The sequence below is a fragment of the Parasteatoda tepidariorum genome, chromosome 11 (genome assembly GCF_982258835.1).
Source record: "Parasteatoda tepidariorum strain Cologne lab strain chromosome 11, Ptep-v5.0, whole genome shotgun sequence".
NCBI classification, from domain to species: domain Eukaryota; kingdom Metazoa; phylum Arthropoda; class Arachnida; order Araneae; family Theridiidae; genus Parasteatoda; species Parasteatoda tepidariorum.
Window position 1 is genome coordinate 27632163 of NC_141765.1, and position 25601 is coordinate 27657763.

General features: G+C 27.2%; 1 protein-coding gene across 1 annotated transcript; it reads left to right on the plus strand.

Moving 5' to 3' along the window:
• Positions 1-24668, plus strand: mtm (phosphatidylinositol-3-phosphate phosphatase). The gene is made up of 14 exons (XM_043039074.3): positions 1-484; positions 1430-1511; positions 5365-5462; positions 5659-5871; positions 5949-6032; positions 8672-8746; positions 8842-8916; positions 13585-13773; positions 16519-16803; positions 17302-17409; positions 18968-19060; positions 20542-20655; positions 23195-23374; positions 24376-24668. Exons 1-14 carry the CDS (start codon positions 248-250, stop codon positions 24520-24522), a joined length of 1980 nt encoding a protein of 659 aa, XP_042895008.1. The 5' UTR covers positions 1-247; the 3' UTR covers positions 24523-24668.
• Positions 24669-25601: the final 933 nt, after the last annotated feature.

Consider the following 25601-nt stretch of genomic DNA (forward strand, 5'->3'; position numbering starts at 1 on the left):
GGAAGCGTAACAACTCTCAAAAGAAAAAAGATAAACAAAAAGTGCCATCTATCACTTAGAAAGCAAGACGAATTTTATGGAACGAGTTAAGAATTATTCTCGTATTTGAATTTTTTAAAACTCGAAACTATTGTGGTTATTTTTCTGTGTCATAGTCTAACTTCTAATTATCTATTTTTCTCTTTAAAAATGTTTTCACTCTGAATGTTAGTGAGTAACTTTTCAAGTGCACGCCTACAAAGTTGTAATGGAGCAAAATCATTATATTCAAGAGCTACATGCGAAAGATGTTCGTTCTAAAGGAGTAGGAGATTATTCCACTGGTTCTGAATCAAAATCTAGCTCTTTGAACTCAAAAATTGAACGAGATTCTGTGGAAAGCCAGAGTTCTCAATCTCCCAAAGAGTCTCATTCGCCTTCAAAATCAGTCTGTTCCTCTTCATCAACTTCTTCAGAAAATATACCCCTTCAAGAGTTAAAAAAAGTTAGAATATTTCAAATATTAGCTGTTAATGTTCATAGATATCGCTAATGCTTTAAGTTTCTCCATGCTCTCTATCCTTGTTAATTTATTTATTAGACTAAGTAACTCAATAAAGTGAACTTGAAATGTATAAAATTTGTAAATACATTAAACATTACAACTAACGTAATAAAATAAGGTTTTCTCTTATTTAGTTTATTGATCTCAAACTTGTATGTGAATAGTCGATGTGACTTATTATTTTTGACCTGATAAAATTAATGGGAGTTTGTACTTTATTTTGTACTTGCTTAATTAATGGGAGTTTGTACTTTAGATAATCTACAATTGGGTCTTAACCCTCAGTTTACCCAACCTCATATTTATAATTATTTTTCTAATAATTTTAATCAAGCAAATTAAGGTCCCAAAACTTCTTCAAACAAACTTCCCTGTAAGCTTTCTTTTGTTATACATACAGAATGGGTAATACGAAATATATATGTTTAAAGTTAAGAATGACAGTAGACATTTTAAAAATAAATAATGACATAAAAGGAAACTTAATAGACTAGAAGGTATGTGATTTTGTTAATTATTATAATTCTCGAGAATCAAAAGTTTATAAAATTAACCTATGAATTTTGACAGATTTCAAGCTGATAATGAATTTTAATAAATTTAAGATATTCCTCATTAAATATTTAACCACACTTTAATTATTGTAAAAATTATTGATATTTCATGGAATATATAGCCTTTATAACATTCTTAAGTTTCTATTCTTACTTTGTTCTCTCAAAAATTAATTTATACAATGTATCTTTTACTTATTAGTAACTTTCTGTACTCTCAAAATTTAATTTTAAACTAAGTTTTCTTTTAATTTATTGCTTCCTACCTCTCTTAAAAATTTTAATGCAATTAATTAGAAACAAAATTTATGACATTTTTTTCTATTTGCAGGCAAAAAGAGAATCTTGTGTGCCATATCGCAGTGACGAACCCCCTCTTCTTCCTGGTGAGAAAATCCCTGGCAATTCTCGAGGTATTTATTAATATATCATTTGTGATTAATTGCGAACTTTGAATTAGTATAATAGCTTATTCATCTAGACAAAAAGAGTAAATTGAGCTAATGCTAATGCCTATAATTTGATTGAATATTTTAAGAGTTCTTTTTATTAATCTATATGAGCCCAGAGTTGTAGAAATGCACCTTAAGGTGATGAAAATTTTAATGTGCTTAAAAACTTTTTTCTTTTAATTTATATCTGTAACAGTACCAATTAAGTGTTTCTTTGATAATGTGGGCTTATTCAGTTTCATGTTCAAATAAAAAAGATTTTTTGCTATGTAAAAAAGAAAAATGTGAAGTTTAATGATATATTTATTCATTAACTTTTATTAAACAAGTAGTTTTGTTAATGAAATTGTAAAAAAAAAAATTTTCCTTTATGTGTAAATTCTATACGTGAATTTTGTTTTTAATAATTTTGCTAAATTTTACTTTGCATTTAAGTTTTTTTCTAGCTTTTACTCTATTTAAACGAAATAACTAAAAAAAACTTTCAAGCGAGATTTGTTTAGTAGTTTTCTTGTTGTTCTCATGGCAATTAATACTAGTGGAGTCAGTTGAACTAATTATGAAATTTTTATTTTGAACTTTTTTCATATCTTTTTAAAAAAGTTAATTTGAATATTTTAATGGTTTGAGGTGATTATTTATCTCTTTAAGAAACTGGAAAAAAAGTACTTCAAGTCCAAACTTTCCAAGTTAATTACTTAGACTCTTAAAAGGGTGGTCATAATTACTCAACCAAAAGTCTCAAAATAAAAAATTAAGATAATTCTGACCATATATGGAGGAATTAGGACGATCAGCTAATGCACATCCTTTTTTGACTCACTTTCAGACCTTTTGAAAACTATGACCAGCATTTTTCACTTGTTCTGCACACACAGAATTTGATTGAATTCTCATTCATCTGTATTTAATGCAAGGCAAGTTATATCTGATGATATAAATTTTTTTTCCTTGCATTCTGCTTCTATTTTTTTTTTGTTTTTTTTTTTTTTTGTAAATTTTTTGGAATTATGGTAGGTGGATATAAAGACTATTAGTACTCAGCTTTTTCCAAAGATAAACAAGGATATCTTCATACCAGTCCTTTTCCAAAATCATTAAAAATAGGATCTTCTTTAACATAATATTTCAACAAAATGCATAAGCTCCTGCCTGTCACAAGATAACCAAATTTAGCTCAAATGAACAAATGTTCTTTAAGCTCCAGTTGTTCTTTAATTCTTATATAAACTTCATTTATGTTTGACATTCTCTTCCTTGATTTCTACTAACCCGGAGCTTGAAGCTGATTTTATTATGCTGTATTTTCTTTCAGCTTCTTGCTGACTTTGTTTCCTCTTTCTTACCATCAGTTTTCTATAGGCTCTTAAAAGATTAGAGAGTCAAAAAAGCCGAAAATTATTAATTGTGAGTTTGCATTAAAGTTAGTCATAATTACCCCACTGTGGTAAAAAATTTAGATAATTATAATTATTTACTGTCAGATAATAATCTTTAATGCTGCTACAAAGTAATTATCGAAAGTAAAAAAAATATTAAAAAAAAACAATGGCCTTAGCTATAAACCAATAAGTTCTTACCTCAAAAATTTTCTTTGAAGATTGATATCCCTTCGAATCAACATGCTCCAAAACCTGTTTTTCAAAGATGTATGGTATTTTAGAATGTTTCAAATATTTATCTGATATTTTTATTTAACAATTATTTAAAAGTTCTCATAATAAATATGCTCAATGAACTTGATGAAACATTGGTTTTTAGAAATGGTTTTGATCACGTCACTCCACTTGACCTTATACAAAATTTTATTGAAAAATGTAGGCAGGGTTCCCGCGGCCCTGAAAAAACCTTGAAAAGTGCTTGAATTTCATTTTGACTTTCAAGGGCCCCTAGAAGTACTTGAAAATGATATTAAATCCTTGAAAAATTCAAAATGACCTTGAAAAGTATGGAAAACTCAGGAAAACAGCCCTATTTCCAGCATTTCTGTGTTTAACTTTTTGACGCACGTAAGTGTGAGAGAATGACTTTCCCGCCTTTCAGATGATGACACATACTGTTTGATTTTATGTATGTTTGGCTGATTTTAAATATTGGGAACTGCGCCAGATTCTGACAAAATCTCGATTCTTATTCAGGCAATTTTAATATCAATCATCGATCTTCGTATTAAACTGATTTAAAAGCTGTGTGTTGCAATTCGTTTTCGCGTGATTCAAAAATTGTTCTTGCAATTCCCATTAGAGCAATTTAAAAATCTAATATCGCGATTTGTACTTAAGCGTTTTTAAACCCCAATATCACGATTAGTTTTTCCGCAAGTTTAAAATCCAATGTCGCTATTCGTATTCACGCATTTTGCAATATCAAACATCGATATTGCAATATCAAACATCGATGTTGCAATATCAACCATAGATGTTGCAATATCAAACATCCATGTTCTAATATCAAACATCCATGTTCTAATATCAAACATCGATTTTCCGTATTTATACTCTATTTGAAAACTACTCGTTACGATTCGTGTTCATGTGACCATGTCAAGTGCGTATGATCGATGCTGCGGGAAAAAAATTTATTCAAGTATGAGTAATTAATTGAAACAGTCAAAGTGACGAAAATTGTTAGTAAGAATCTATCAGAAGATATTGAGGTGAAAGTTGGCAACTGATTCAATTTAAAATGGTTGACCCGTAATAAATTTAAAATGATAATTAAGCCGCAACATCTAATAATTGATTAATTTTCTTTAATAGAAAAGTGGTCAAAATTTCACAATTATATTTAAGAGCAATTTAAATTTCCCTGTCTAAATGCTTCTGCCTTTTTAAATATTAAATAAAAATCTCCCGGCAGAGTTGTTTTTAAATATCTAATTGATATCACAGTATTATATAGAACATCTCCCCCCCCCCCCCGTCCTGCCCGAATTTATGCTTATTCAGAGGTTGTATACCTAGCTTAAAATAGGCCTTGTGCAAAATTCAAATCTGACGTTTTTATGAATCATGAATTTTATTCTTGACTTGATGCCAATCACCCTTGCTTTTTTTTAGATCACTTTCCGAAATCAAGAGAGCAATGGAAGTCTTATTTTTCAGTACTGCTATTATCGACTGTCAACTAACTATTATCGTCAAAACATTTTAGTTTAAAATGTAAAATTTTAGTCTATCTTTTACTAAAATTTAAGTCCTTGAGAATTTTATAATAAGTCTTAAAAAGTCCTTGAAAAGTACTTGAATTTTATTTCTAAAGTAGAGCATGAACCCTGTGTAGACTTTATAGGCATTTATAGGTTAAAAGCATTTTTTGAGTAAAAGTAACTCAATAGAAAATTTAGATAATTTTAATTTGTCAAGGATATTTACAATAATTAGATATAACATATTCATGCTAAATATAACTGATATGCAAAAAAAGGATAGGGTATACTTTGTGCTATTGGACTTAACCAAAAAAAGTATAGTTTCAGTTTTATAAACAAGTTTAGAACTTGGTATAGAAAGTAATTTCATGTCGAGGAATACTTAAGTGTTAACTGTATAGCTAATGCATTTTTTTTTGTGTGTGTGGTATGTCAAAAGTATTTGGCATTTAAATTGATAGAGTATTTTTTCTAAGTAATTTAAAAATATGTGCAAAAAATTATATTGTGTGTTCCTAATGAATTAAAATCCTGTCTTGTTTTCTTCCTATTTTCCTATCTATGTATAATATTTTTCTTCATAATCTGAAATCAGCATTAATTTCATACTGATGTATTTACATTTTCTATTTCAAATTAAGAAATTTAATCATTAAATTTTAGCAAGAGATGTCACTTACCTTTGCCCTTTTACTGGACCTGTGCGGGGCACACTTTTTGTTACAAACTACAAGTTATACTTCAAAAGCCTCGATAGAGGGGTAGGTCTTTTATTTAAAGTTTCATTATTACTGAATTTTTCAGTCCTGTTAATAAATTTTTATTATTGCATTTAAAGTGTTATAAACTTCGATAAAAGTTTAGTAAAGTTTATCGTTTTATATTGGTTTATGTAAAACTTTCTTTGATGTATCTTTTTTAATTTTCATAATTATATAGTGTCTTCACATTTTCCAGGATCCATCATTTGTCTTAGATATCCCTCTTGGAGTTCTTAGTCGCATTGAAAAAGTAGGAGGTGCAAGCAGCCGTGGTGAAAATTCTTATGGCATTGAATTGTTTTGTAAAGATCGAGGAAATTTAAGATTTGCTCATAAGCAAGAAAATCATTCTCGGCGTGATGTTTTTGAAAAACTCCAACAATATGCCTTCCCAATATCCAATAAATTAGTATGTTTTCTTTTTCATAAGCGAACTATTGTTTCGATTCTAAATGTATTTTATCTCATTTGCTTTATCTTTTACAGCCTTTGTTTGCTTTTGAATATCAAGGGAAATATTCTGTAAATGGTTGGACTGTTTATGAACCAATACAAGAATATAAAAGACAGGTAACATTTTCTTCTGCAATGCATTTTCAAAATGATATTTCAATGTTGATGATCAGATTCTTATTTTCTTCTAGTATTTTTTATTTTTGTTTAATATTGCTCTATTATTTAGTCAAGAGGTTCAGAGTGTAAGTTTTTCTGATATTTTTTTTTTTACTAAAAATTTCCTGAAAGGTTTTAAACTTAACAAAAAGATGACAAATACTTCAGTGAAAGAAAAGGTTTACTGATCAGTTTTAATCATTTGTATAAATATTAATAATTGATTTAATTATTTGTTAATGCTTATACAATCTTTTATTATTGCCTTAGAAGATTTTATTTAGCTGAAATTTATTCATAAGAATGGGTAATTAATTGTACAGTAGCTTTAATACTTTCAGTGATAGAATAAGTTTTAATCAATGGTGAATTAATTAACTTCCCTTTTGGAAGAATTTTTCTTGGGCAGTTTACCGCAAAGATTTCACACGGGATTTTTTACTTTATAAATGGGAGTTTGAACTCTAGATAATTTACAATTGGGTCTTACATAACCCACAGTTTACCCATCCTCATATTTAAAATTCTTTTTGTAATAATTTTAATAAAAAAAATTAAGTATGTTGGTCCCAAAACTTCTTCAGACAAACTTCCCTGTAAGTTTTCTTTTGTAATGTTGACAGTAATTACATAATTCTGTGTATGTCAAAACCTATGTTACTTGTATGTTAATGTAGCTCCTATTATGTATATATAGTAATAGTTGGACAAGCAAAAATCACCTATCATAGTCCATTAACTATCAGCATTCATTTATATGGTCACAATAGCACAGCAAAGTTAAATGAACCTGTGTAAGCTAAAAACTGTTCTATGTAAACTTAAGACTCATCCTTGAAGTTGAGTAGAGGTAATGGTGGGTGGCGGTATTTTTCTCCCTGTTTGTCGAGAGAAAACTTCAATATTTTTACGTAACCTTGAAAATCTTTAGCTTGTGAAGGGACAGGGAAGAACAAATTATTTTCTTTCTACTGTGTGTCCAAAAGAATCAGTGGTTTCTGATAAGCTGTCGTCAATCAAACGTAATGGAGCGGCGTGCTGATTTAGTTTTCTCTGAAATTTACGAGGGGGAAATGCATTGCACCGTGAACAGAAGGTGAAAGAGAAGCAACGCATTATTTTAAAAAAGTGGATTAAATACGAACTAACAATTGGTAACATTTAATTAAAAACGCGACAAAGTTTTGTCACTCCTTATAAGAAATAATGTTTTTCAAAATAAAAATAAATGAATATGAATCTTTTTTAAACTTGGATTCTGTTAAATTTAGAATCTGGAATGAATTCTGCCCCCTTCTCTGCTATATCTCGGAAATTAATTGATCATCCATCATCTACTTTTGCTAGTATTAGTTAAAACATATTAGGGGATATTCGTCAGCTAAAAGTTGAAGAAATTTTTAAGAAAATAAATGTTTGAATTTCGTATTTTTTAAACTTGTTTTTCTTGGCCAAACTTGTAAATGTTTTTATTTTAATGTTATTTTTCTTCCATTTTTTTTTTTTTTAACTTAGGAGAGCTTTTTTTCCTTATTTTAAAGTGTGTTGCTTTTTTTCATTGTAATTTGGGTTTGATAAAACATAAACATTTTTTATCCGATCCAGAAAACCTGGGAATTTAGACATAGCTTATGTTAATGTTATTTTTCTTCCATTTTTTTTTTTAACTTAGGAGAGCTTTTTTTCCTTATTTTAAAGTGTGTTGCTTTTTTTCATTGTAATTTGGGTTTGATAAAACATAAACATTTTTTATCCGATCCAGAAAACCTGGGAATTTAGACATAGCGATGGTCCCAAGCATCCCTGATAATTGATTCTCCTTTGTATTAAAAACAGATATTTAAAATGAAATAAAGAGGAATGTGCTTTACAATACTTCTGTTTGACATTTCAATCAAGCTTTCTAAAACTATCTCTCTTTACCTGGTCCATAACTTGTGAAATTTAAAAAAGTAAAAAAAACTCAAACAAGAGTGTCTTGCATCCTTCGTGTGAAATGATACAGAAAAACTAGAATGGGCTTTCCTGTGTTGAAGTTAGAATGCATGTACAATTTAAAGGAGTCTTCCTCCTATCCATTCACATATCTTTTGTCAAAATGAAAAGAATATGCAAGAAGGAAATGATTTGTAAAACATTTATTACATAATATTTCCTATCAAAAAATAAAATTATTTTTAAATATGCTGGTATAAAATGTAGCTTATATTAAATGTAGGTATAAAATGTGGCATATAGAAAATGTAAATATGTAAAAGTATTTTACTTTTATATATTATATACTCTTATTGTAATGACCTATGCTAAAAATTTCTTGAAAAATTTATTTTATATAATTATTTTTCTGCAATGAAAACATAATACTTATTTCTTTTACAGGAGTTTTTTTTTTTTTTTTTTTTAATTGTTGTATTATAGTATTTGAGCATGGCTGAAAAGTATATATGACAGAAATGTTCTCTTCTAAGAGAAAGTTTACTGTTGTAGAATTAAAGTAGCATTGTTGTTACTCCAAGATTACATTTTAACTATGGTGTGTTAATGATATGAAGATTATTTATAGTATTTATGAGTTACTGTTTTACTTTTATTTCCAGGGCTTACCTACAGAAAGTTGGAAAATAACAAAAATAAATGAACATTATGAATTATGTGATACTTATCCTGCTATTGTAAGATTGAACTTTGCATTAATTTTTTCTTTTACATAATTGTTATTTCATATTTCATTGATTTCTATTTTACTTTTTTTTAACTCAACATCTAGTTAGCTGTGCCATCTGCTGCTACAGATGATGATTTGAGAGCAGTAGCAAATTTTCGAAGCAGATGTCGTTTACCTGTAAGTAATCATTATGTTATTTTAAACTATTGTTATTTTATTACTTTTCTTATAGTGAAATTTATTTCAATTGTTGGTTGCTAAGTCAGGTATATTTTAGGTTTCCAGAAGTAATGTTTTTTTTTCTCTATACTTTTTTATAAATATAGAATAGGTTATCTTTGTGCCAGAGTATAATAAGAAAACAACTAAATTTCACTAATCAAATAGTTTAAAGAAACAAGCATTTTGGTACTTGCAACCTTGATTATACTTATTTGGCCAGTTGGGCTACACTCATCTTATTGGTCTAATTTTTGCAGGCTTAATTCTGATAAATTTTCCTCAACTGTATGCTAATGATGGTACTTCAATTGTAGCAAAATGGTTGTCTATCTCTTTCTAACTATTTCATTTCCATTTTATACACAGTTTTCTTTATCTATACTTTTGTCTCACATCTATTTTTACTGAAAACATTTTAAAACTCAAAAATACTTAAGGTAAATTTGGAAATACATAATGACCCTTTTTATGGTTCTCATATTTAAAAGTAATTATAGTTCTAGAAATTAATAATGCTTGTTTCTAATTATAAATTTCCCTGAAGCAGAAATTTGTTGACAATGCCTGCTGAGTTTTTTGTTTGTTAATATTATTGGAAGTTTAAATTTAATCTGTCAAATATGAGGAATACACTATTGGCAATTTTTAAGTAGATAAACGTCAAAGTGAAAAATTAGTCTACAGTTAATATCTGTTATCATCTTCCTAGCATTAAGTTGGTGATAGTTTCGTTAGTTCTTTTTTATTTTTATCATTTTATGTTTACTAGCTAATATTAAATTTCTTTTTTATTTTTACCTAATTGTGTTTACTAACTAATATTTAATTTTATCATTTTAGCAATGAATTTATTTCCAATATATATACATAAGCTGAAATTAAGTAAAATAAGGCAAATTATGGTTTTCTTTGCAAATAAAACTAAAAGGAACTGATATAAATGTGAAAAATGGTTATTAGGAAAATATATTTCTTTATTTATGAATTTAGTTACTTTATTTTGACTTGAAAAGCTGGTTAAGAAATACTAATGCAATTTTTTATAAATATACAATAGAGCTTGTGAAAGTTGACCACTTGTGGTACATTGTTTTGGTGGTCAACTTATAGAGGGGGTGGGTCATTGTTTACTTTTTCGTTTCCTATATCATGTTGCTATATGTTTAAAATTTTCTTTTACTTGACTTAAAAATTTTATTTAGCAAATAGCCAAATGAATATCTTAAGAAATGTGTTTAAACTTGAATGAACTTCAATTTGTTACATATACATAATTCTAATATTTAACTAACTTTTTAAAAAAAAATTATTTTGTTAGTTATGCATGTGAAGTGTTTAATAAAAATAATTTCTTAAAATATCAGAGCACGAAAACATGTAATTTGAAAACTTTAACAAAACAAAATTATTTGAACACTTTAAAATTTATTCTGTTATTACTACACTTACAAACCTATTTGCACACTATTGCAACTGGAAGAGTAACTTTTCAACTAACACACCTGTTTTCAATGAAAGAATAAAAGAAATGGTCAAAAGCTGACCCCCTACAGTTTCCCCAGATGGTCAACTCACGGAAGGGTTTAGATTAGCTTTTTTCGCTATTTCACCAAGCAAGTGAAATTTTGACATACATTGCAAAATGACAGGAAATTATTTTTTTTATTAACTTATGAGGGTTTTAGAATAGAATTTCACAATACTCCTAGACAAAATTGACTTCTTTCAGTGGTCAACACACAAGATAGACAGGTGGTCAAGTTATAAAGGTTTTGCTTCTTTATATTATATAGGGAAAATTCCGTTCTTGATTATTGAGGTCAACTTATGCAGGTGTCTAACTTACAAGGGTGGTCAACTTGGCAGGTTTCATTGTATGTCCGTTTCATAATTAATTCTATATATTGTTAATTATAAATATTATTTATTTTTTTAAAAAATCTTTTTTTTTTCATTGACATTTTACTTTTATTGATTTCTTTAAGAGCAATGAAACATAAATTAGATAATGTATCATTCATCAGATTTAAATGTAATTTAAAATTTCAGAACAATTACAGGTTAAAAAAAAAAAAGAAGTAACTTTCTGAACCCTATAACACTTCTACAGAATGCTAGGGTTCTGCAGAACACCATTTGGGAATGGCTAATCAAGATCTTAAAAAGTATAAAATTCTGTGGATATAACTGACAAAAATGTGTTCATAAATCATCGTGGGTTTATGGGTAAATAGTCAATACTTGTTTATGTAAAAAGAGAAGTTATTCTTATAACGTATGATATGAAGCTTGTTGTACGAAATGTTATCGTATTAAAACATTGACATTTTAAAAACCATATGAAAATCTGTTTTAATAATGACCAAAAAGATGATCGATAAAACCTCTTTCAAAATATCGCTAATCTAGTCGGTCCAGAAAAGATTATTCAAATGTATGAATAGTAATTCAGTGTACATTATGATAGCATATTTAAATAAATATAAAAATTTTAAAAACTATCTGAAAATCTGTAACAGCAACTGTCTAAATAGCAATTGGCATACAATATGGATTTATGGTGAATTCTTATCTAATTGAGTAAGAAAAAATAAAAAGTGATTACTCAAATGTCTGATTCAAAATTCTTGATACTCTATAAGGTGGTAATAAATTATTGTGATTTTAAAAACTATGTGAAAATATGTATCTATAATTGCCAAAAATGCTATTGTCATAAATATATGTGTAAAATGTAGAGCTTATCAGAAAATTAATGAGAATTGATTTTGCTCATTACCATGCATCATCTTAAGTAAGTAATACCAGCACATTTAAGTAAAATTTCACAAATTAAAAAGATAATAATTAAACAGTCCCAAACTGTTGAAGTTTCATAATAAATTAATTTTTGTTTCCTACATCGTTGGTTCTCAAAGGGGTGTGTAGTAAAGAAAGATTTTAAATTTATGCTTCTAAATGTATTTTACGCCTATCGCCTGTTTACCTATTTTTTCTCAGATTTCTCCGTATTTGTTGAAGAAATTAAAAAAAGAAGAAAAAAATGGATAAAACATCCGCTAGTGGCAAAAAAAAACTTCTCTTATTCCTCAGCAGATGGTGCTATTGCCAGTACTGCAGTATGTTGAGTGTTTATAGTTTAAGAAATTATAAATAATAGTTTAAAAAATCTTATTATTATTATGATTTATAAACATATTTTTTACTTCGCTAAATGTAAGTGCATATATTATTTCCAATTTTGAATTTCACTTTTTGACTTACATGATTATGGATGGTGTATCAAAACTTTACTGGTAGCCCGAAAATGTTGCTAGTAAAAGTAGTATTTTATTTTTCCAATGTTGGCAGGTATGTAATTCAAGTTAGTAACTTGTTATTTTTAAAAATGCATTGAAATTAACTTGTACAAAATCATAACTAATTAAATAGTTTTAATTCTGTTACTTCATTACTGTTCTTAAACAATTGCTCTCGATTCAGACTTAAATTTTCCGATCTAGTTAAATATGCATTTTTTGATGTAGAAATATTTTGCAATGGTCTATATATTAAGAATTATAAATTATTACATTATGAGATGCATGTTCAAGGTACTTTCTTCACATAATATAAAATTTAAAATATTTAATCCTGAGAACTAAAACTTTTAACAAGAAAACTCATCTTAAAATGAAAACTCATTATCATTGTATCCAAAATTGATTGAAATAAATATTCTGAATTAAAATAATTATTCACTTTTATTTTTAAAGTAATGTTGTTAATTCGGTAAAATTTTTAAATAATATATCATATGCCTATAGACTGAAACTCTGTTAACACACTCTAATTCAAAAGTCACACTTAAAAATTCTTCCACTGCCCACATTTGCTGAAACGTCTACAAATTTATTGTTGGAGTAAAGATATTGTACACATGACATACCAAAAAAGATAAAGGTAATCAAGGGGTAACCCTTTAAGTTCAATTGTGAGGTAATGTTAAAATTGAATTGCATTATCTAGGTTAACTAGGTTTTTTCGTAGGTTACAAGATTTAACTTTAAAAATCTCTTGAAAAGGTGTCTTGAAATGAAGTGTTTAGTAGTCATTTGTAACTATTGTTAAAAAGTGCTGCACTTTAAACAATTTCTTTTGTGTAAACAATTTTTTAAAGTTAATTGTGGATATTGTATATTAATAAAATGAAGTTAATATATTTAATTAAATATAGTTAGAGGTATAAAAGAAAGCAGTTAAATAAGTTATTAGTGAAGTCTTTATTGATTAAAAAACTTCAGACAGTTAATATTAATTATTATTGTTATAAAATGTCAGAGAATAAAACATTGCATTAATCAAAGGCTCATAACTTATTATATGGATACTCTCTTATATTTAGATTGGTATATAAATGATTCTTATTACTTGTGTTACGATAGGTACCAAGTTGTATTGTCAATGGGAAAGGTTTTACAAAGTAGTTGTAAAATGATAATGAAAGTAAGAATGAAGCATTTTGTTTATTAAGCTTTTTGTTGTATACCATCTTTTTACCTGTTACATTTTATTATTTTATGTTGAATTTTATAATATCTATTTGTTGGAGAAAATTTATTGTAGTTATTACATCTTATTTAGGTTTTATCTTGGATTCACCCTGAGAGTCAAGCAACTATAACAAGATGCAGTCAACCACTTGTTGGTGTCAGCTCAAAACGATGTAAAGAAGATGAACGTTACATTCAAATGATAATGGATGCTAATGCTCAGTCACACAAAATTTTCATTATGGATGCACGACCAAGTGTAAATGCAGTTGCTAATAAGGTATCTCATTTAGTTGTTATTTTAATAAGAAGAAAGTTTGTGTTACAATATTATGATTGGATATTGCTGCCTCAATGCAATTTAATACATTTCATATATATTTTAATTTTCATTAAGACTTTAATTTATTTTGTTTATTATTCCTATTATTTTGAATCCAATTGAACTTAAGAACTTAAAACGTGGTTTAAAGAATTTACAGGGCTTCCAAATGATTCATTTAGTGTAGTTTGTTCTAGTCTTTTAGTTAGTGTGTTTTTTTAGTCCTCTTTTGAATGATTTGAAAATCAGCTTATAGAGTTTTCTGAATATGTTAAAATTGTTGTGCACTCTAACTTTGCGTGTCAAACTCTCCACCCCTCGTTCACATTGTTGGAAAGCCAATGACGTTAGTACACTTTTTATTGTATTTATAGATTAGTACCAGATTGCCTTTAATAATGGTCATAAGATTTAATTCTAAAACGGCAAATATTGTATAGGTTGAACTAGAGGATCGTCTGAAAAGTGTACCAAGTTGATTGAAATGTCTTATTTGTTGTAATTTATTGCATATTACTTATTGCAAATTTTTTAAGAGAGCATGGTAGTAACCATCTACCAATATGATGCAAAGTTCTGGTTTGATTTTTGCATCAACATTTTGGGGCTTATTCGCTTATTCTTATGATATGGATGATAAGAATAAAGTAAGAATGATTCCTGAAGGAAGAAGATTGCACTATTCGTCAGGGAAGACACTAGGCTTTCAAAATCCCGGGTCCCTGGGACCCATGACTTTTAAAAAACTGGGTCCTTTTGAAAAAAAATGGGTCCTTTACATAATTTTTTAAACAAATACAGTAGAGAACCATTTTTCCGGTATCCAGAAAACCGGGAAACCAGAAAACCGGGAAAAATTTTGCTCGATTTTCCCACCATTTTAAACTAGAACGAAAAAAGCGGAATTTGGACTCATCCTTGAAGTTGAGTAGAGGAAAATGTAAGGAAGGGGAAAATTTTTTTTCCCCGTTTACCCAGAGAAACGTCATTTCCTCTGTGACCTTGAAGGCAGGGAAGGGAGGAATGTTTTATTTTTTCCTTTAGGCCGTCAATCAAACTCAAGGGTGTGGCATGCTGATTTCGTTTTCTGCTTGATTTACGAGGGGGGTGGGGAAAATGCATTGCATGCATATCAGTGAACAGAAAAAGAAAAGAGAAAAATATATTTATTTGACATCAACTAATAAAAATAAAATCTTTTTCTTTTGAATAAATTCTCATTCTTTGGAAGTGCGGTATCAATTGGTTGCGGTTTTTCTTGGTGTGGAATCACATCTGCAGTAATTAAAAATGTTGTTTTTATCAACAAAAAAAAAAAAATAAAATAAGAGGAGAATTGTTTATTAATTTAAACATAGGATTATTTTATGAAGCAGATTACAGTTTTGTTTTTCTGATTCCACTATGTTTGATTTTTTTTCTTTTCGCGATAAATTTCGCACTCAATAAATTAATTCTTTCTATTCATAAATTTTATCATTAGGTTTTTTTTTTTTTTTTTTTTTGAATTCCGTTTATTTTGCCTTGTTCCGGGTTTTAATATTTATGCTAGTGCCTTTTTTAACTATCGTTTAAATCATTATTTTTATTTCATTGTCTGGCAAAGTCATACTTAAATAATATGTTATTAGCTTTTTAAGATTAAGAAATTAAAAGTAAATAACTAAATGTAGCACACATACTATAATGTATTTTTATTTGAAAGCTTATCTTTTACAATCACGAATAAAATTGGGAAAGCATTCAAAATAAAATAAAAGAGAGAAAAAATCTTTAGTACTCTTGAAAATATTCCTGTACGATGCGACCGCCAGCTATGAATTTTTCGCCAAAATGGAAACCCCCATCTTGGAACAAGTTTTCAGAGCCCAAACAATAGACTAGCTCTCTCTACCCTAATATCTCCTCTAAGTGCTATAATGGTCAACATTTTGAGTCATAGAACTGGTTTCCCACCTGTGTGTCTAACATGTGTTGGTCTAACTCTGGAGACAGGGTTTTTTTTTTTTTTTTATACCGAGGATGCATACCGATTTATTTTTTGCGTCCCAATTTTTCGATTTTATTAAAATGTTTCGATATCAAAGATTAAAAAGTCGGGAAATTTATAAACTTTCTTCAAAAATTTACGCGTCCCGCGGGACGCGTGGCGATCATTTTTTTGCGTCCGATTTCAATTTTTTGCGTATTTTACGCGCTATAGCGCGTAAATGTCTTCCCTGATTCGTTGACACAATGTTCTAGTGTTTAAATAATATTTTTTTAAAAATTATGAAAAAAATATGTGTGCGGCATCCAGCATAAATGCTACTTCTGAATTTTTTTATCACAGAAATGCTGTATGCATATATAAAATGTAGGTTTGTTTATCACATGAATGCGGAAATGCTTTTATGCCAAAAATTATACCAAACATTTCATTTAATTATTTCAGAATTTTAATAGTTGATAATGATTTTTTCTTTCAATTCAAATAATACATTAATGTTAGAAACCTATAAATAGCTTTGTTTTCATTTCGATGACATATTAATAGATACTTGTATAAAACTAAATCTAGTTGTGTCTCCTTACAAGAATGATTCATATTTTCTTTCTGCAGATTATTAACTATTTTAACTACACCATTTGAAGCATTTGTAATATGTATATAATAATTATTTAAGCTATTTATTTTTATTCTAATAATTTGTTTTTTTAAAGGCCAGGGGTGGTGGTTATGAGAGTGAAGATGCTTATCAAAATGCTGAACTGTTATTTCTTGATATTCATAATATCCATGTTATGAGAGAAAGCTTGAGAAAATTAAAGGAAGTTTGTTTTCCTTCTATTGATGAAAACCATTGGCTATCAAGTATTGAATCAACACATTGGTTAGAACATATTAGGCTTATTATGGCTGGGGCATTTCGTATTGCAGATAAACTAGAAAACAACAAAACGTCTGTTGTTGTTCACTGTAGTGATGGATGGGATCGCACTGCTCAAGTAAATACTTATATTTTGACCTTATTTTTTTGTCTATAAATTGTGTTAAATTTATTCTTTATAAACTATTATTCACTCTTGTATTGTTGAGATGCATCAAAAGTGTTGTATCATCAGAGAATGTTTATCTTGCCAATAATTTTCTAACGTTTCAAAAAATTTCTTAATTTTTACTCTAATAAATTAACAAAAAAAATTTATTATTTTTATTTCTAAGTAGAATGTATTTTTAAAAAAGGCTGGTTAATTTTTAAATAAGTTTTGTAAGTAATTTTATTTGCATACTGATATTATATGGAAAAGATTAGGCAGTATATTTTCATAATGTTAGAGGTTCATATCCACTGGGTATACCAGGAATGACAAAAAATTTTATGTATTTTCATTCCATGCAATTTAGCATTCTAATAAAATATCAGAATCAGATATTGCTAAATTCTATGTCTGGTAATTTCCCATTTCTTTATTAAAACTCATTACTTCAAATCTATTTTTTAGCTGACAAGTTTGGCAATGCTAATTTTAGATCCATACTATAGAACACTAAAGGGATTTGAAGTTCTTATTGAGAAAGAGTGGATAAGTTTTGGTCATAAATTTTCTCAAGTATGTATATTGAGAATCATTATTGCTTCTCTTTTGTGTTTATTTTATATTTTGATATATTGTATAAATATATAAATGAATCAGTAATGAACTTAATTATTTTTTTAACTAATGCTCTTTTTTTTGTCAATTAGTTATTTGAAAATTTTAACTAGAAATGCAAATTCAAATAACAGCGAAAAATTTTATCCATAATTCAAATAATATTAGGAATGGTATGTAAGTAATAGAATGTAATATTCATGACACCTAAATAAAATAAATTAGTAGTAGGTAACAACTTTCTTAAATAAAAGAAATAGGTAAACAACTTACTAAGTTAAATACCTTTACTTAAAAACTCAATTTAAAAAATTTTAAAGAAAGCAGAAATTTTTATGAAAATCTGTATTCTCTTTCCCAAACTGATTTTTTTTTAAAAAAAGAATATTTATGTAGTGATTTGTGGAGCAAGGAAGGAAAAAAGACAATAATTAATTTAAGAATTTAACTTATCATATTTAATAAGGAAGGAAAATAAGTTTAACAGAGATATCAATAGCGGAAAACTGCCTACACACAGCGTTGCAGGACAACGACTGACTGCTATAATTAGATTTCTAAGGAAAGTAATAAGTCTATTAAGTATTCGGGGCTTTTCCCGTCTGGACAGTGGCACTGTGGATTCTGGTACTTTTCCCTTCTGGACAGACTGGCACCTTTCATTGAGGAAGTTATTGGTTTCGAGCATGATAGATGACGTTATTCCCACAACTACACAATTTATGAAATAGGTTTTAAACAATATGTTTTTTGCTTATGATAAGTTGATACTTCCGACTCATCAGAAATGTTATACATTATTTTTCTGATATGGCAATGTGAGATGTAATGAATAATAGTAATAAGAGAAAAAATCCATCTTGCTTACAGTTGTTTCAAGATGGATGTTAAAATAATTTTAAAAAAAATGCATGCAAATGAATATGCAAGAAATAAGTATAAGTGTGAGTATTCTTGTTTTAAGTTACAATGTTTAAAAGCAAAATTAGAAGTGTTTTTTTTTTTTATTTTACACACAGAGGCCAAGATAATGATTTTTGATGCCACATATTATCTCATCAAAATATTCTGCTAAGTTTTCTATGACAATATCGAAAATAATTATGCTAAATGTAGACAAAGAAAAGTGTGTACAAATGTCGACATAAGTTCTTGGCCCTGGTATAGTATAGTTTTTTTGCATGTATTTTCTAAAATATTAAGTCATTAATATTTTTTTCTTGAGTAAAAAATTCTTCTTTAGGTTTCTGTAATAAAAATGAGTTTTGTACACTCATTTCTCAGAACTTCCTTAAATTTTTCTGTAATTGCTTTATTATTTTAATTAATAGTTTGAAAAATAATTGGTATGCATTTCTTAGTGTAACTTTTAAATATATGTTCTTCAAATGTAGAACTCCTTTAACAAATAGTTTTTTGGCTTAAAATGTTAACCATTTAAATAAGTGCTCTAAAATGTTATTGAATGATGTTTGATATATTTTTATTGACTTACAAAAAAAAAAAATTCTTTCAGAGAATTGGTCATGGTGATGATAAGCATTCTGATGCTGATAGATCCCCTGTGTTTCTGCAATTCATTGATGCTGTGTGGCAGATAACCCGCAAAGTAATAATCTATTTCAAATGGCAAAAGTTTATGGAGATTGTAAATTGCTTGTTTCACTTATATAAATTTTTTATCAAAAGATAAAGTTATTTTATTGCCATATCATTATAGTTACAAAAATTATTCATAACATATTTTTTCTTCAATGTAATCAATTTTTGTAAACCAAATTGAGTATTGAAAAAACTAAGCAAAACTATGAATTAATTAAACACCCATTTTCTTTCAACTTCTCTTAAATGTGAAAAAGCAGTTAGTACTGAATAATGATCCTCTTCTTTTCTGGCCAAACACATTTCTCTTTATCAGTAACAAGATTTGAATAAATATAACTTTGCTTTAGCTGCCTACAAAGCAAAAAGGAAAATTTATAGTTGTTTCCTTTTTATTGCCTCTTCTAATAATAAAGGAGCAAGATTTTCATCTCTCAATTTGGGAAATGGGGTTTGGAATTTTACATTATGTGTTAGACCACATAAATATAAAACTTAAAACCAAAGCTTATAAAAGAATTTTAATCAGATGTTGTTATTATATTCTTTATAATTCTACTTCTTGAATAACATGATGCGTGGAGTTTTTAAAAAGTGCTTAAAGGTGCTTATTTTCATTTTTCTAAAGCTCTTAAAGGTGCTTTTTTCATTGGATGTTTTTAAAAAGTACTTAATTTTCCCATTTTGAAACTGAGATTTTTTTTTCTTTACCATGTCGATTTTTGCCACATATTATGCAAAAGTGTGCTTTTCACATTGTTCTATTCAATGCTTTCGCAATTCATTTAACCACAATCTATTTTGGCGTACCTTTGTTTCATAGCATATGAAAGCACCAATCATTTTACGTGTTTGATAAAATACTTGTGAGTCCGCATGTGTATCTACTGAGCTGGGTTCGATGAGATAATTGCACTCTCTTGTGCAACTCTGTTGCATCTTGCAAGATATTTTCAATTTCAAGCTTCATTTTCCACCCTCTGATATCGAACCGAAAAATCTCTTGATCATTTTAAAATAGATAATATAATCAGGAAGAGAGTTCTTTGTCAGAAACTAGTTATTTTATCATGCTCATATAAAGTCTTTAAAAATCATTTTGCATTTTATTAATGTATATAGTGCTTAAAAGTAATTTTTTATTGCTTAAAAAGTACTTAAAAGGTGCTTATTTTTGTTAAAGGATTTGGCTGCGTACCCTGGATAAATATAAGAAATTTATAAAACTAAATATACTCTTTTATTTAACCAACCATATACTCTCTAATAAGAGTATTTTACATCATGATACATAGAATTATTGTTATCTTGTCACTTTTTAATCATTTAAATTGATTGTCAAAAAATATATTTCACACTAAGCATTTTCTATTTTTAACTATGTTTTTTATTCATTATTAATTTTTGAGTGATTTTTATCATAGTAGTATAATTCTAAATGTATGTCTATTAATTATATTTACTGCAAATTATTTTATCTTTCCTCAGTATCCCAATGCATTTGAGTTCAATGAAAATTTCCTCATAACAATTTTAGACCATTTATACAGCTGTTTATTTGGTACTTTCCTTTTCAACTCTGAATGCCAAAGAATGAAAGAGGTAATTTTTAATTTACTTGAAATATATTATGACTTTTAGTCATGTAATTACATGTATACACATGTAGCATTTTAAAAATTATTGTTATGTACCTTTTTTGATTTTTCAGTCACAAACATAGTTAAAATACCTATGTTTGATATATCTTATCGTAAAAAGTATTAAACCTGAAGCATTGATATTTTTATAGCATATTCCTGAAATGAACTTTTAAAAGATATATTAATTAGTTATAATTTCAAAAAAAATTCATTGAAATATTCCAGAACTTTCTTCTTAAAACTTTTGGGATATAAATTTAAGTGAAGAAAATCTTATGCAGATATTTGAAAAAACTCATTTCAGTACAAAACAGATAGGGGTATTTTTAGAAAAATTCTTATATATATATATATATATATATATATATATATATATATATATATATATATATATATATATATATATATATATATATATATATATATATATATATGTAGACTTAGAGGTTGGGCAGCTCTGACGAGCAGGGCACATCGACCAGAGGTCTATTGTACAATATATATATGTATATATATATACAATAACTGGCTAGAAAAGATAAGTCAGTATTAAAATACAGCTTCAAATAAGTCTCTTTTAAAATATAAAAAGCTATCCATTTAACAGGTTTATGTCTCACCAATTAAATAATTTTTTTTTCAGTATTTGAGTGCAATTTGTTCAATTTATTTTTTTATTCTTTCTTTTAATTTCTTTGCAGGACAGATTTATCTTTTAAATTTTATAACCAATCATATTAAGATCTTGCAATAAGAATTTCACTGAGCATCATGGCAATATTTATTTTATTCTCTTAAATGCTTAATCATTTTCTCTTTTGTTACAAACAATACTTCAAAAGTGAACTCAGCAAAAATCAATGCAATTATAGTACAATTATACAGTTTTAAACAATACAAACTAATTTTTGTTTCAAATAATTTATCAAAATGTTAAAATTTTCACAATAAACAAACTTATCGGCCATTTTTAATCAGAAATTAAGTAGAAACTTAGCTGTACAATATAAAACCTTTTATCTGGTTTCAGGAAATCTAGTAAAACTTTGCTTGCTTTTCCTGCCATTTTTAATTAGAACATCTCTGTCATCCTTGAAGCTGAGTAGAGGGAAAGGGGTATTTCTTTTTTCCATATTTAATCAAATGTAAAGGAGTGGCAGGCTTAGATAAAATGAAATGAACCCAAAACCTCAATTGAAATTCTTTGTGCAAGCAAATTAGTGACTCTTGCAACTAGCTTCAACCCTTTCATCAACACCTGATTTTGACAAAATTTGCTTGAAAATCACTGAATTTGTTAATAGACGTAATTGCTATGAAAGTTTGTCTACACACAGCAGAAGAAGAAATGCTCCTCAAATCATTCTCTATCAAATTGATCGTGAGGTGGAATGGAGAAATTTTGATTGTTTTGTTTTTCTTATTTGGTATTTTTTACTTCATTTTTGTAAACGAAATCAGCATCTAGTAAACAAAATCAGATTTAACGAATCATTTAATTTTTCGCTTTATTTATGAGGGGAAAATATCAGCAAGCAGAAGATTGTAAGGAAATAATAAAAAAAAATATATGGCTATGCTTTACATGTAAATATAATAAAATAAAATGAGTGTAGTAAAAAGACAAATTTTTAATTAGAATACTAAAAGGGCTTAAATATGGCTATTTTTATTCATCAGTATTAAAGTAGGTATATAGTTAAGCTGTATTGAATCATTTTTAGCAATCCAGAAAACTGGAAATTTCTAACATCCTAGATAGCGATAGTTCCCAGCCTTCGGAATAATTGGTTCTCTACTATAACTTTATTATGTATTTTAAAAAATTAATGTGTCTTATGTGTTGCCTCTCAAGAAGTTTTGTTTCTGGGTAGCAGTTTATTTATTTAAAAATAATTTTTTTAGTTAAATTTACTTAAAATATTTTGTTAAATATTCTTGCATGATGTATTATTTTTATACTCATTGTACTTAAAGTTAGTTATAATTTCATGATTTTAATTCATTATTTAATGCAGCTTGTCTTTTTCACAATTTTGGGTTTGTTTCATTCAATGTAATGATGTATCAGGTATTTAATTCAAGAAAATCAATGTGTAATATCTTTAATGATGGCTATTCTAAGTAATTATATTGAAATAAAATAAAACATTAATTATCAAAAAAATGGAGATTAAACTTGATTTTGAAAATGAATAATTCAGATAATTAAAAATTTCAGTGTTAATAATTTTCCTATTTTAATAGATTAATCATTGTATCATTATTTGTACAAAATTTCTTTTTAATATATTTCAAATGTTTGAAACTTGAATTTGCTGCTTCAATTAATCAAAGAAAATCTTTAAATGATCGTGGCAACACAGATCAGTATGTTTTGGAAAATTATTTAGCGTTTCCTGACTGATATTTATCCTGCATTTAAGAGTATTTTAGTTTTTTTATTTATTGCTTATTTATCCATGTATAGTATAGTGAAGGGTTTTGTATTCTTCCAGGATGTTAAAAATCGAACTGTGTCTTTATGGTCTTTCATAAATAGTAATCAAAGTGATTTCATCAATCCTTTATACACAACACACCAGCAACAACATATTCTTTTTGCTGTACCTAGCATGCGTTGCATAGAGTTATGGAAAGGATATTATTGCCGTTGGAATCCTCGCATGAGATTACAGGTAATGCTGATTGGGTTCATTTCAAAATGATATAAATGCTCTATCAATGTTTAGAATTATGAAAATATTTTGATAGTTTTTTGTTTACTGGTGTTTATATATCTACTGGAAAATAAAATTATTTGGCATAAACATTTAATTTGAAAGATATTTTAGCCGTTTAGCATAAAATGCAAAAACATTGCAACAATATTTTGTAGAATGAGAAGAAAAATTCAAATCCTGTTAACTATAGCAATGATATATTATTCAGTGTTTTTGGTCATTTTAGTCTAGTGATTGCTTGGCTAAATAAAATGGACTATTTTTTTGCAGTTTTTATTGTTAATAAAGCAAGAAATTATTAATGAAACAAAGAACAAATTCACTGAGAGATATGCTTTTTTAACAAACTATTTAATATTAGTAAATAGGTTTTTAACATATTTAATAGCTGAACAAATTCAGGAAGACTCCTAAGTATTTTAACAATATTATGATATGAACAATATGATGGAGAACTATTTTGCGTTTACAGTGTTTAAAAATTTTTACTATTGTTTAGATTAAAAATTTAACGGTTTATCTTTCAACACTTTTTCAGTAAATTCATTACCTTCCTCTTTGCGATGCAGGATAAGAATATGTTATATGATCGGAAAGTTAATATCAAACTCTTTTTCTTTCTATGGTTGGAAAGTTATCATGTATGTTAATTTTAAGAAAGTTAAAGAAATAAGACACTGCAGTTGAAATGATGTCCATTTGTGAATAACATATGACATGCTTTTGAAAAATGACGTAGGTAATCCCAAAAGTTATTAATGAAACATATTTGTTAGATAGTTTTGATTTATCATTTAGGAAATAATTAAACTTAAAATATCTAACTTAATTAGAAACAAAATAAAACTGCGATAATCCATAATTTATAGTAAAAAATAATATAAAACCAACCATGATTGAGAAGTTTTAATAATTAATGACTGCAAATTGTATTTCATTTACTACTATTTTGATAGGAGCCTATTCATATCCGAAGCCGAGAACTTCTAGCAGTTAAAGCTCAACTCATACGTAGAAAAGATGAACAAAAGAGAGACTTAGAAACAAAGAATGCACGTAATATATCTTCACCTCCTCATATACCTGCTCCAGTTGTTGTCTGAAAAAAATTCTTGTCAGAAATCTTCAAGATATTTTTCCAAATACGCTTTGACTAAAAAACACTGCTGTGCTCTTTTGAAGAGCTTTACATATATTTCTATTTACAAAATTTTTTATAGCTAATAGTTTAGAATAATTGAGACTTTTTAAGCAACTATATCTATCAAATATAACTGAATGTATATATTCTTGTTTTTTAAGATTGTGTTTCTTTATTTACTATAATTACCATGATCCTATTTATTATTTAATAATATAAAATACTATTATTAATGAACTTTCATTTTTATAATGTTTTCGCTTTTTTAATCACTATAAGTGTTTTATGTTTGTTCATTATTTAATTATTAGCTATTGTCATTATTTTTTTTTGTCATATTAAAGTGATAGTTAAATATTCATTTTTAAATAATGTGTTGGGATTTTTTTAGGCTATTGCTGGTTTATTAAATTTTACAACTTAATATAAATGGTTATTTAGTGTTTGCTTGAATCATTGATGCCAAGTGAATGATCTACAAAAAATGGTGCTTCCTTAGAATATATAAATTTCACACAATTATGGCTTGCTTGAAAGTGGAATAAACAGTATGATTTTAAATATGGATGCTTTTCCTTTAATGTCTCTGCAATTAAAATGAATTTAGGATTTCTCTATCTGCTATAATGTGACTGTTTTTTAAAATTATAGGATAACATCATGACATAGAATTAAAAACATGTGTTACCATTCTATTTACTCAAGATTCTCTTATCTAATTTTTAATAAAGCATACTTTATCCATTTTGTTTGACATTCTATTATTTTTTATGACTCCGTTTTATGAAGAAGATACAGCTACCAACTACTGAAGTTTTATTTCATAAATTAAATTAAATAATTTTTTAGGAAGGTGTTTGATGTCAATAAGATGCATAAATTATGATTCTTATAAAAATGCAAGTTAAGTGAACAGTATGTGAGATTTGTCCTGAAGTATGTCTATGTACACTAAAATATAATATTAAAGTACTTTTTATGTTATCTCTGTCCCTTTTTTATCTTAAAATTTATGTCAGTAAATAGATTGTTTAAAAAATT